This window comes from Carcharodon carcharias, chromosome 13 (genome assembly GCF_017639515.1).
Source record: "Carcharodon carcharias isolate sCarCar2 chromosome 13, sCarCar2.pri, whole genome shotgun sequence".
Lineage (NCBI taxonomy): Eukaryota > Metazoa > Chordata > Chondrichthyes > Lamniformes > Lamnidae > Carcharodon > Carcharodon carcharias.
In genome coordinates this window covers 3,959,753-3,973,452 of record NC_054479.1, presented here as the reverse complement: position 1 = coordinate 3,973,452, position 13,700 = coordinate 3,959,753, and the positions used below count along the sequence as shown (strand labels likewise).

Sequence of the window (13,700 nt, the reverse complement as noted above, 5' to 3'; positions counted from 1 at the left end):
ACTGGACTAGCCATATAAATACTGTGGCTACAAGAGCAGGTCAGAGGCTGGGAATCCTGCAGCGAGTAACTCACCCCCTGACTCCACAAAGCCTGTCCACCATCTACAAGGCACCAGCCAGTAGTGTGATGGAATACTCCCCACTTGCCTGGATGAGTGCAGCTCCCACAGCACTCAAGAAGCTTGACACAATCCAGGACAAAGCAGCCCGCTTGAGTGGCATCACATCCACAAACATTCACTCCCTCCACCACCGAAGCATCTACAAGATGCACCTAGACATCACCTTCCAAACCCACGGCCACCACCATCTAGAAGGACAAGGGCAGCAGATAGATGGGAACACCACCACCCGGAAGTTCCCCTCAAAGTCATTCACCATCCTGACTTGGAAATATATCGCTGTTCCTTCACTGTTGCTGGGTCGAAATCCTGGAACTCCCTCCCTAACATCACTGTGGGTGTACCTACACCACATGGACTGCAGCGGTTCAAGAAGGCAGCTCACCATCACCTTCTCAAGGGCAACTAGGGATGGGCAATAAATGCTGGACCAGCCAGTGACCCCCACATCCTGTGAATGAATATAAAAGGCTGGTCAGTGAAGAGAGTTTCTCCCTTATGGAATTGTGATTCATTGGCATTGCTTAACTGTTCAGAGTTGGCACCAAGATAAAGTCTTTTACTAAATAGATTGTGGTGTAAAAATCAAAAACTCTTTCATGTTTCTGTTTATCTGTCAAAGGTAAAGTTCAGCACTAATTCATTTATTTATTTATTGTTCATCAGTCCAAGGAGTGTCTGACGGGGTAAGTCTGTTTTAAGTTACATATAATAACACAGCACAGAAAGAGGCCATTCAACCCATTGTGTCCCTGTCAGCTCTTTGTAAGTACTATCCAGTTAGTGCCATACCTCTCCCCACCCCCACTCTTTCTCCATGCTCTGAAAATCATTTTCATGGATTTATCTCATTCTGAATGTTGTTAATGCATCTACTTCCATTGCCGTTTTAAGCAGCATGTTCCAGATCACAACTCGCAGTATTAGAAAAATCCCATCTTCTCTCCAGCTCTGTATCTGAAACCTGTACCCTTTGGTTACTGACCATCCTGATACAGGTTCTCCTTATCTACTCTATCAAATCTCTATTTAAAGTCCCCTCTTAAACTTCGCTGTTCTTAGGAGAACAATCCCAGCTTCTCCAGCCTCTCCACAGAGCTGAAGTCCTCCTGTTCCTGGCATCATTCTCGTAAATCTCCCCTGCACCCTCCCTAAGGCTTTGTCTCCTAAAGTGTGTGAATCAAACCTATCACTCCAGCCGAGACCTTGAAGGGTTAGCATAACTTCCTGCCTTTTTCACTCCTCATAAAGGCCAGGGTTCCAGATTCCCATTTAGCATTGTCCTGTAATTCCCCCAGTGTTGCTCCTTTATTTTTATTCAAAGCAACTTGCATTTATATAGCGCCTTTAACATAGTAAACAGTCCAAGGTGCTTCAAAGGAGCAATTATCAAATAAACTTGACATGGAGCCACGGTAAGGAGATATTAGCACAGGTGACCAGACACTTAGTTAAAGAGGTAGGTTTTAAGAAGCGAGTTTAAGGAGGGGAGAGAGCGGCAGAGAGGTTTAGGGAGGAAATTCCAAAGCTTGGGGACCAGGCAGCTGAAGGCACAGCCACCAATGGTGTAGCGCTTAAAATCGGGTAAAGCCACAGTCACAAAGCCAGAATTAGAGGAGTGCAGAGATCTCAGTGGGTTAGGAGACTAGAGGGGATTACAGAGATAGGGAGGGGGCAAAGTCATGGGGGGGGCATTTGTAAAGAAGGATGGGAATTTTAAAATCAAGGAGTTGCTTAAGTAGAAGCCAATGGGGGTCAGCAAGCACAGGAATGAGGGGTGAAGGGGACTTGGTGCGAGTTAGAAGGGCAGCAAAGTTTTGGATGAGCTCAAGTTTACGAAGGAAAAGAGCATGGAGACCACCCGGAAAGCATTGGAAAGACCCAGTCTAAAGACAACAATATGGATAAGGGGTTCAACCAATCACTGGCCAATGGCTTTTTTTAACTTGGATGCAAGTCATCTCCAAATGAACACTGGGAAACGAGGGAAACAGACAAGTGGAAAGTTTGAATGTGTTTCTCCTTTTAAAGAAAAATTATACTAATAAAAAAGGTAAATTAGACAGATAATAGCTAATTTGGGAATAAAACAGAGCAGGAATGTGGAAAGGAGCACTGGGAGGTTTGCACTTTTACTTAGAATTGAAAACTCTGAAGTGTATTTGGAGACCCAGCAATTGCTTTGATGAAGCTAATCCTGACATCTGTATAACTCCCACTGCAAAACTGCTGTAAACTCCCACTGCAAAACTGCTGTAAACTCCCACTGCAAAACTGCTGAAGATGAAAACTTTTTAAAATGGCTAACCCAGGGAATTGGAAATTTACCTGACCTTGGCAATAGCGCAAAAGAACAACAAACTTTCATTTACATAGACCTTTTCACAATCTCTGGACATTCAAAAGCACTTTTCAGCCAATCTAGTACTTTTGCAGTGTAGTCACTTGTAACAAGACATTCAATTTGTGCACAGCAAACTCCCACAAAACAGCAATGTGATAAAAGGCCTGATTTTTGTTTTTAAGTGATGGAGGTTGAGGGATTGGCCTTGACACCTGCTTTTCTTCAAAGTAGTGCCAGGTGTGTTATATTATGGGTTTGTTTGGTATCTCATTACTGAGATCTTGAGACTTGTATGCTTAAACATGAACCGCTTATTGGTAATCCTTAACTATGTACAGAAGCCAGTTACTGCCATGCACAGTACTGCTCCCATGCGGGTTCCTTCCAGGCTGTTCTGAATCTATTACCATGTAACTCTATACATCATTCTGTAGCCAGTGCTATTCTCCATCCCTACATTAACCCTTGCTCTGCCGAGCGCCATTATTATTATGGCATGCAGACACACACAACAATGGGATAGCTTATTTTCAACTGAACAAGCAGACAGCGCAAGATGACACCTCTGACAGCACACACACTCAGTATTCCATTGAGAATCAGCCTAGATTTTGTGCTCAAATCTCTGGAGTGGGGCTTGAACCCACAACCTTGTTACTCAGAGGCAAGAGTACTACCCACTTCAGGTTCAAGGTTGCCTGATTTACTCATCCCAAAGTGCCCTGAACACACAAACAAGGAGCAGCAGTAGGCCATTCGGCCCCTTGAGCCTGTTCCACCATTTAATAAATCATGGCTGATCTGATAGTAACCTCAAATCTGCATCCCCCTACCCCGATAGCCTATCACCCCCTTGCTTACCAAGAATCTATCCATCTCGGCCTTAAAAATACTCAAAGACTCTGCTTCCACCGCCTTTTAAGGAAGAGAGTTCCAAAAACTCATGACCCTCAGAGTAAAAAAATTCGCCTCATCTCCGTTTTAAATGGGCGACCCTTATTTTTAAATAGTAACCCCTTGTCCTAGATTCTCCTAAAATAGGAAACATCCTCTCCACGTCCACCCTGTTAAGACCTCTCAGGATCTTATATGTTTCAGTTAAGTCACCTCTTACTCTTCTAAACTCCAGTGGATACAAACCCAGCCTGTCCTACCTTTCCTTATAAGACATCCCAACCATTCCAGGTATTCCATATTTCACCCCTTTCTTATTTCTACTTAGTTCTGTTGAAGGGTCATGAGGACTCGAAACGTCAACTGTGCTCTTCTCCGCCGATGCTGCCAGACCTGCTGAGTTTTTCCAGGTATTTCTGTTTTTGTTTTGGATTTCCAGCATCCACAGTTTTTTGTTTTTATTCCAGGTATTAGTCTGGTAAACCTTCTCTGGACGGCTTCCAACGCATTTACATCCTTCCTTAAATAAGGTGACCAATATTCTGCACAGAACTCCAGATGTGGCCTCACTAGTGTCCTATATAATTGAAGCATAACCTCCCTACTTTTGTATTCAATTCCCCACGCAATAAATGATAACATTCTATTAGCTTTCCTCATTACCTGCTGTAGTTGCATACTAACCTTTTGTGATTCATGCACTAAGACGCCCTCTGCATTTCAGATAATATGATTCTCTTTTATTCTTCCTGCCAAAATGGACAATTTCACATTTTCCCACATTATACTCCATTTGCCAGATCTTTGCCTGCTCACTTAACCTACCCATGTCACTTTGTAGTCTCACGTCCTCTTCACAATTTACTTTGCCACCTATCTTTGAGTCAGCAGAAAATTTGCCACCCATCTCATCCATCCCTTCATCCAAGTCATTTATTTACATTGTAAGCAGTTGAGGTCCCAGCACTGATCCCTGTGGCTCATCATTCATTACATCTTGCCAACCTGAAAAAGACCCATTTATGCCTACTGTCTGCTTCCTGTTAACCAACCAATCTTCTATCTATGTCAATATGTTACTCCCTACACCATGAGCTTTTACTTTCTGCAAAACCTTTGATGCGGCACTTTATCAAATGCCTTCTGGAAATCTAAATGCAGCACATCCACCGGTTCCCCTTTATCCACAACACATGTTACTTCCTCAAAGAACTCCAGTAAATTGGTTAAACATGATTCCCCTTGCACAAACCCATGTTGGCTCTGACTGATTGCTTTGAGCTTATCCAAGTGCCCTGCTATAGCTTCTTTAATAATAGCTTCTAACATTTTCCCGATGACAGATATTAAGCTAACTGGCCTGTAGTTTCCAGCCTCAAAGTCGATATCCAGCCTTGTCATTTATTAGGGGTTTAGTATGTTGACATCCCTGACCCATCAGGCCACTCATGTTATTCAACCCTTTTCCTAACATTCCTTTCAACAGTTTTTAGCATTCCAACCTCAGAATTGCACCTTTCTCCCAGAGCCGACAACAACAGTTAACTTTTCCCAGATGCATTCTCTATGGCAAAGCCTCTACCAATCAAAGTCCACTTGCCAACCAATCAGCACTCTCTTCTCAAGCAGTACAAATTGTTGCTCCCTTTACAATTGGCATTCTTAGGAATCTGTCCTGATGAGTTCATGATGAAAAACTTTGACAGTGAGTCTCCTTCCTCAGCAACATGTGGTTGTAAAATGGGAATCTACATACATGCGTGGCACCATTTCAGGCCCTCCCATATTGGCCCCAACGTAAAATTCAAAGCTTCCCATCAATATACTGTCAGGATACCCATCAATTTTCCCTGTTGTTGTGTGAAACAAAATTATCATCCACAGGCTCATTATCAAATCCTTGGCAGTACACTTTGTAAAATACACACTGTTCCATTACTAACTGGCAGAAGAGATTAAATGATCCTGGCACTAAATAATCAGGTCCATAACAGACACCTTTTAAAATCTTACCTTCCTGCATTACTGGTCAGTAGGAAGCGAAGTTCCCCGAATTTCACTTACTTGGTATTCAGAGGTTCGATTTGCTTGTAGTATTGGTGCATGGTGTGATACAGCAAGCCCACAATGGTGATCTGTGCTGCAAGGGGGAGGGGAGGGGGGAGCATAGAGAGAAAAAGAGTCCAAGAGTAAAAGGTTAAATGCAGTCATCTCACACCTGGAGAGCACATTTTTTTCTTGTAGCTGCTTGACCACCTATTAATTAGCACTAATTCTGCGATAGCTCCACACGTTAACTCTAATGGGACACCAATGTGCCAGGTACCCTGCTGGTGTGGCATTGTGACAGTAATGACAATTGTGTTCCATGAAGATATCAATCAGTTGTTACCTCCCACACCAAATTGTCAAATTCCAACCAAAAGCAGCTGTAGCTAAAGATAGACAAGGGTGTTAAAAACCCATCAACATTCGAGGATTAAATAGGAAGGACAAAATACATTGGACACCAAAACATCCAACTGAATAGTAAAGTTTCGGAGTTTATATCCCAGGGTGATGGAACAAGAGGCTTTTTGCAAATAAGAGCTGTTTTCAGCATTTTAGTTTCCTGCTCCGCTCAGCTTTGTTTCAAATGTGTTGATGCTCTTCAAATTGTTCTCACTCCTCACACGCGTTTGGCTGTGGATTAACTCCCAGGTCCAAGAGCAGATTAGATACTGTTGTAAAATTCCAAACTCTCTCTCTCGAAAAGAATGACTTCCTTTGTTTGTTTCTTCCTCAGCCCAAGGAAATGACAGGCTCCAAGAAGTTATGTAACATGATATTCCCTCCTGCACCATTCCCGGTGGACAGTGAACGGGCAAGGCACCAAATTCTGCCAAGTCACAGTGGAACAAATGATTGGGAATCCAGCGAGATTGGAATGGGGGTGGGAATTCCAATGGTCCCTAATCGCACACCACCTCCCCGATCCTCCACTGCCCCCTCCCTCACCAATCCCAACCATACACCCAAACTCTGAGCAGCCACTCACCACCCCCCTCCCCAATTTGCAATAAGGCTGAGATCAGCATGAAAATGCTTCTGGTGGTAGGACGGTCAGTGCCAGAGGTCACAGATTGAAGATAATTGACAGAAGCACCAGAGAGTGAGATCAAGAGAATTTTTTTTTAACGCAGCAACTTGTTGTGATCTGGAACGTGCAGCCTGGAAGGGTGGTGGAGGTGGATTCAATGGAAACTTTTAAAAGGGAATTGGACAAATAGTTGAACAGAGAAATATTTACAGGGCTGTGGGGAAAGAGGAGGGGTGCAGGACTAATTAGATAGTGGGAGATCATGAACATGATGCCATTCGATGCTACATGTTGTTTCCATGTTGTCCATCATGAGACTGAAACGCCAAGGCAGCCGCCATTGGAAACGTCAATACTATCAGGAACTTGAACAGTTTTAGATTAAAGAGATTCAGGCAGCTCCAGGCTTTGTGAAATGCTGCAAAACTGACAATAGCAAATCAGCAGCCGCTTTACACTTCATCCGATTTTGGTCCCCTATCTCATGCTCACCCATTTTACATCAACATCAAGATACCATCAAGATCAACTCCATTGGGCCAGTTTGATAAAGTTTAAAAAAATACATAGAAACCTATAACAAACACACAGCAAGGAGGCAATCCGCTCACAGATGAGCATGTCTCTCTTTAAACTGGCTTTTCAATATTCCTAATTGAGGATAATTGAACTAATTTTCTTTCTGCAGCTCAGAACCCAAGAAATCCAGCTTTGTGTGTGTTTAATGCAGAGCCTTGCAGAATTTCAGGGTGGTAAAAGGAGTCAGTCCAAACCAGTCTGTTAACACGATACATAATGCAATACACACAGCATTGCAAATGTCATTTAGACATGCAGCAAGAGGTAATTACTGACTTCCCCATGATTATAATTGCTGTTATTTACTTTCAGAACCATTCAGTCTGCTTAGGACCTCACTTATCTCAAATGTTTAGAGTGGAAGGTAATTCAGATGTGTAAGGATTTCCAGCTCTGATGACGTTTTAGCCAAAAACGGTGAGAAAATGCAACATGAAATATGGGGGAGGGGGGAGAAAGAGATTTGACATTCTAATATACCTTATTAAAAATTTAAATGTTTCTATTTACATAGGAACAGGAATAGCTCATTCACCATCTCGAGCCTGTTTGATTCAATCTGTATAAAAACAAAAAAACTGCGGATGCTGGAAATCCAAAACAAAAACAGAATTACCTGGAAAAACTCAGCAGGTCTGGCAGCATCGGTGGAGAAGAAAAGAGTTGACGTTTCGAGTCCTCATGACCCTTCAACAGAACTCCAGTTCTGTTGAAGGGTCATGAGGACTCGAAACGTCAACTCTTTTCTTCTCCGCCGATGCTGCCAGACCTGCTGAGTTTTTCCAGGTAATTCTGTTGATTCAATCTGTGTCTTAATTCCATTTATCCATTTTGGTTCCACAACCTTAATACCCTGAGCCAAAAAAAAAATATTTATCCATCGCAGTCATAACATTTTCAGCTGACTCCCAGAGAGTTCCAGATCCACCAGCCTGTGTGTGAAGAAGTGCTTCCTGACATCACCCCGAATGCCTGGCTCTAATTTTAAGGGCCTGCCCCCTTGTTCTGGAGTCCCCCCCTGCCCTGCCCTGCCAGGGGGAACAGTTTCTCTCAAGTCGACCCTATCAAATCCTTTAATCATCATAAACACCTCAGTTAGATCACCCCCTCAATCTTCTATCCTCAAGGGAACAGAAGCCTCGAATATGCAACTTCTACTCAGAATTTAACTCTTTTAGCCTTGGTCTCATTTTGGTGAATCTGCCCTGCACTCCCCCCAAGGTCATTGTAACCTTCCTATGGTGCGGTGCCCAGAACTGAGCGTAGTAATTCCGGATGGAGTCTAACCAGGGCTCTGTATATAGTATAACTTCCATCCCTCATATTACAGCACCATTGAGATAAAGGCCTATATTCTATTAGCCCTTTGGGTTATCTTTTGTGGTAGTGGTGTGTTACTGTTCACTCAGGGAATCCAAGTTGCTGTGGCAACAAACATTTTTCCATGCATGCTATAGCTTGGAGCTATGGATAATAGAGACTCCAACGGAGGGAAATTGGAAGTCAGTGGTGATTGGTTACTTTAATATTCAGTCAAGAGGAGACCTCTTGCTCATACCAACCCCAAGTTCAGGTCTGTTATTTCCCTTCCCAGAGGTCAAATTATCAGTCGGGCTTGTTTCCTGATTGCAGCCCACAGGTTCCTGTTCCATGCCTCAGTGCGTATGAAAAAGATACAACCAGTAGCTCCAGGAGTGGGGGGAGGATGCTCCTGGTTTCATCTTATCCAATGTAATCACTTCCTGACCAAATTGTCCATACCGGGGGCTTATAGGCCCAATTAGCACTCTTAAACTGGCCACAAAATGTGTAGCATGATGCCTCAATTATCTTATGAACATACGAATTAGGAGCAGGAGTAGGCCATTCAGCCCCTCAAGCCTGCTCTACTATTCAGTAAGTTCACGGCTGATCTGATTGTGGCCTCAACTCCACTTTCCTGCCTGTCCCCCCATAACCCTTGCCTCTCCTTGTCCATCAAAAATTTGTCTAATTATTCCAACACTCTACTGGTCGACCTCCCATATCACCTTCCACAAGCCCACACTCGCTCACCTACATTGGCTCCCACTCCAAAAAATTCTGGCCTCTTGTGCATTCCCAATTTTGATTACTTTTTGTCTTGAGCCCCACGATTTTGGATTCCCTCCTTAAACTTCCCACTTGCCTTTCCTTCTTTAAGATGTTCCTTAAAACCAACTTCAATATCTCCTGATGTGGCTCAGTGTCAAATTTTGTTTGGTTGCCTCTATGAAGTGCCTTGGGACATTTGATGATGTTAACGTCCATATAAACACAAGTCGTTGCTGTAAATCAAACTGGATCCACCACTATTATCAAATACTTATTATCAAGATTCAATTTCCTTGCCAACATCAGAATATATAAATGGACAATGAAAAAAGAATCAAGAAACTGGAGGGATGAAATAAAACAGCCTGCTCTCTGTAATGTTTAATTTATCAAAGTTGTGCCTCAGTACTGATTTAATTCCAGCCACAGTTTTCACTTATCTAGTGTCAAACCTAGCTTCCTTCAATTACAGGACTTGGAAGAAACACAGTTTCAGTTTTAGTCAAATGTTTCTTGTTTCCAATTATAAAGATTCATTCTTGGAGAAAATGCCATTAAAATTTTAATTGAGATCATTTGGCTTCTCGGGGACAATTGTCCTAATCATACTTTGCTTTTCTAAGTGCATTGTTAAAGACTTCCTGAATAATAGATGCCTGCATTTTCCCAACAGCTGATCTTAGGCTAACCGGCCTTAGTAGTTCTTTCTCCCTCCTTTCTTGAAAGGTGTTAAGATTTGCCAACTTCAAATCCAATGGGACCATTCCCGCATCGAAGGAATTTTGGAAAATCACAGCCAGCGTGTCCACTACCTCTGCAGCTCTCTCTTTTAGAACCCTAGGAACCACCAGGTCCTGGGGGTTTGTCGGAATTTAACCCCTTCATTTTTAACCAATACTTTCTCTCTGCTAATATTAATTTCCTTAATTCCTCACCCTCTTTCGTATCTAGGTTATCCTCTGTCTCTGGTATGAAATTTGAGTCTTCTACTGTGAAGTTGGACACAAAATAATTGTTCGGTGTCTCTGCTATTTCCTCATTCCCCACGATAATTTCTCCTGTCTATGAATCTAAGAGCTACTCCCTTTTTATGTACTTTTAAAAGCTCTTAAAGTCAGTTTTTATGTGTCCAACCAGTTTACTCTCTCATTCTATTTTTTCCCTTTTTCTCAACCTTTTTCATGGTCCTTTGCTGGTTTCTAAAACACTCCCAAACCTCAGACTTGCTACGGTTTTTTGCAACATTGTAAGTGTCTACTTTTAATCTAATACTGTCCTTAGCTTCCTGAGTGAGCCACAGATGGGTCCTTCTTGTTGTGCTGAGCTTATGTTTTTCAATGGAATGTATTTTTGTTGAACGTTTTGAATTGTTTCTTTAAATTTAAAGGTAATCTTTTACCTCCATATCTTTTAGTCTATTTATCCAATTAACCATAGCCAGTTCTCCCACTCACACCTATGTAATTGACTTTAGGTTCAAGGTTCTTACTTTCGATTGGAGTACATCACTTTCCAACTTAATATGGAATCCAATGGTATTATGATCACTATTGCCCAGTGGATTTTTTACTATGGCATTACTGAGCCCTGCTTCATTACAAAATACTAGATCTCAAGTAGCTTTATCCCTAGTCGGTTCCACAATGCATTGCTCAAGAAACTGTCACAAAAACAAACATTCTACCAGCTCATCTTCTAGACCACTCTTGCCAATTTGATTGTCCCAGTCTAGATGAGGATTAAAGTACCCTACAGTTATTTCCTTTGTTACAAACTCCAATAATTTCTTGTTCAATGCTCTTCCAAATAGTATAACTACTCTTGGGGGCCTATAAACTACTCCCACCAAAGTTTTCATACTCTTGCTATTCCTATTTCCACCCATACTGATTCTACTTCATGATCTTCAGGGCTGCTTTGTCCTGCACGTTAACAAGCTTCTTGAGTGTTGTTGGAGCTGTACCCAACCAGGCAAGTGGGGAGTATTCCATCACACTCCTGACTTGTGCCTTGTAGACAGTGGACAGGCTTTGGGGAGTCAGGAGGTGAGTTACTCATCACAGGATTCCTAGCCTCTGACCTGCTCTTGTATCCACAGTATTTATATGGTGAATCCAGTTCAGTTTCTGGTCAATGGTAATCCCCACGATGTTGGTAATGGGGGATTCAATGATGGTAATGCCATTGAATGTCAAGGGGTGATGGTTAGATTCCCTTTTGTTGGAGATGGTCATTGCCTGGCACTTGTGTGGTGTGAATGTTACTTGTGACTTGTCAGCCCAAGCCTGGATATTGTTCAAGTCTTGCTGCATTTGGACATGGACTGCTTCAGTATCTGAGGAGTTGTGAATGGTGCTGAACATTGTGCAATCATCAGCGAACATCCCCACTTCTGACCTTATGATGGAAGGAAGGTCATTGATGAAGCAGCTGAAGATGGTTGGGCCGAGGACACTACCTTGAGGAACTCCTGCAGTGATGTCCTGGAGCTGAGATGATTGACCTCCAACAACCACAACCATCTTCCTTTGTGCTGGGTATGATTCAAACCAGCGGAGAGTTTTCCCCCTGATTCCCACTGACCCCAGTTTTGCTAGGGATCCTTGATGCCACACTCGGTCAAATGCTGCGTTGATGTCAAGGGCAATCACTCTCACCTCACCTCAGGAGTTCAGCTCTTTTGTCCATGTTTGAACCAAGGCTGTAATGGAGTCAGGAGCCAATTGGCCCTGGTGGAACACAAACTGGGCATCAGTGAGCAGGTTTTTGCTAAGCGAGTGCCACTTGATAACACTGTTGATGACCCCTTCCATTACTTTACTGATGATCGAAAGTAGCCTGATGGAGTGGTAACTGGCCGGGTTTAAGCTGTCCTGCTTTTTGTGTACAGGGCATATTTGGGCAACTTTCCACATAGCTGGGTAGATGCCAGTGTTGTAGCTGTACTGGAACAGCTTGGCTAGGGGCGCGGCAAGTTCTGGAGCACAAGCCTTCAGTACTATTGCTGGAATATTGTCAGGGCCCATAACCTTTGCAGTATCCGGTGTCTTCAGCCATTTCTTGATATCACGTAGAGTGAATTGAATTGGCTGAAGACTGGCATCTGTGATGCTGGGGACCTCCAGAGGAGGCTGAGATGGATCATCCACTCGACACTTCTGGCTGAAGATTGTAGCAAATGCTTCAGCCTTATCTTTTGCACTGATGTGCTGGGCTCCCCCATCACTGAGGATGGGGATATTTGTAGAGCCTCCTCCTCCTCCAGTGAGTTGTTTAATTGTCCACCACCATTCACCAATGGATGTGACAGGACTACAGAGCTTTGAACTGGTCCATTAGCTGTGGGATTGCTTAGCTCTGTCTATCACTTGCTGCTTATGCTGTTTGGCACGCAAGTAGCCCTGTTTAATAGCTTCACTGTGTTGACATCTTATTTTTAGGTATGCCTGGTGCTGCAGTGCAATCTTCATTGAACCAAGTTTGGTCCCCTGGCTTGATGGTAATGGGAGAGTGGGGGATGGGCCGGGCCATGAGGTTACAGATTGTGTTTGAGTACAATTCTGCTGCTGCTGATGGCCCACAGTGCCTCATGGATGCCCAGTCTTGAGTTGCTAGATCTGTTCAAAATCTATCCCATTTAGCACGGTGGTAGTGCCACACAACACGATGGAGGGTATCCTCAATGTGAAGGCAGGACTTTGTCTCCACAATGACTGTGCGGAGGTCTCTCCTACCAATGCTGACATGGACAGATGCACCTGCAGCAGGCAGGTTGGTGAGGATGAGGTCAAGTATGTTTTTCCCTGTTGTTGGTTCTCTCACCACCTGTCGCAGACCCAGTCTAGCAGCTATGTCCTTTAGGACTCAGCCAGCTCGGTCAGCAGTGGTGCTACCAAGCCACTCTTGGTGATGGACATTGAAGTCCCCCACCCAGAGCACAACCTTCACTCTTGCCACCCTCAGTGCTTCCTCCAAGTGGTGTTCAACATGGAGGAGGCACTGATTCATCAGCTGAGGGTGGGCGGTACGTGGTAATCAGCAGGAGGTTTCCTTGCCCATGTTTGACCTGATGCCATCAGACTTAATGGGGCTTGGAGTCAACGTTGAGGATCCCAGGGCAACTCCCTCCCGACTTTTTTATGTTTTAATTTGGTCCCTAACTCCTCAAATTTTCTTAGCCAATTATTCCTGGTTCTATCCAGGTCATCGGTTGCCCATGTGGACCAGGACAACTGGATCCACTCCCTCGCACTCCAAGTTCCTCTCCAACTGAGAGGGGACATCCTCAACCCTGCAACGAATGGGCCTAATTTTCTCTCTCAAGCACAGCTAAATCCTCTCATGGAACCATTATAAGGTACATCGTTATCTTGGTCAACATTCTACCCAGAACCAACACAGATAAAACCTATTAGCTGGTCAATCAGCTCATGTCTGGATATCAGATCTTGCTATGTGCAAATTGGCTGCTGTGCTTACTTACACAATAACCATTCAGGGTGGCCATAGGCTAGACAGGGAAAAAAACTGTTTCCTTTGGCAGGTGGCTCGATAATCAGAAGAAAGAGATTTAAGATAATTGGCAAACGAGCGTGATGTGAGGAGGAG

The 13,700-nt window shown here is 43.6% G+C and overlaps 1 protein-coding gene across 1 annotated transcript in view; it reads right to left on the bottom strand.

Annotated features, from left to right (window-relative positions):
• The window catches only part of adgrd1 (adhesion G protein-coupled receptor D1), a 324,527-nt gene that overhangs the window by 152,990 nt on the left and 157,837 nt on the right, over nt 1-13,700 (bottom strand). Inside the window, exon 12 of the mRNA XM_041202315.1 lies at nt 5,426-5,501. Within this exon, the coding sequence (XP_041058249.1) occupies nt 5,426-5,501 (76 nt within the window). The remainder of the gene's footprint in view (nt 1-5,425; nt 5,502-13,700) is intronic.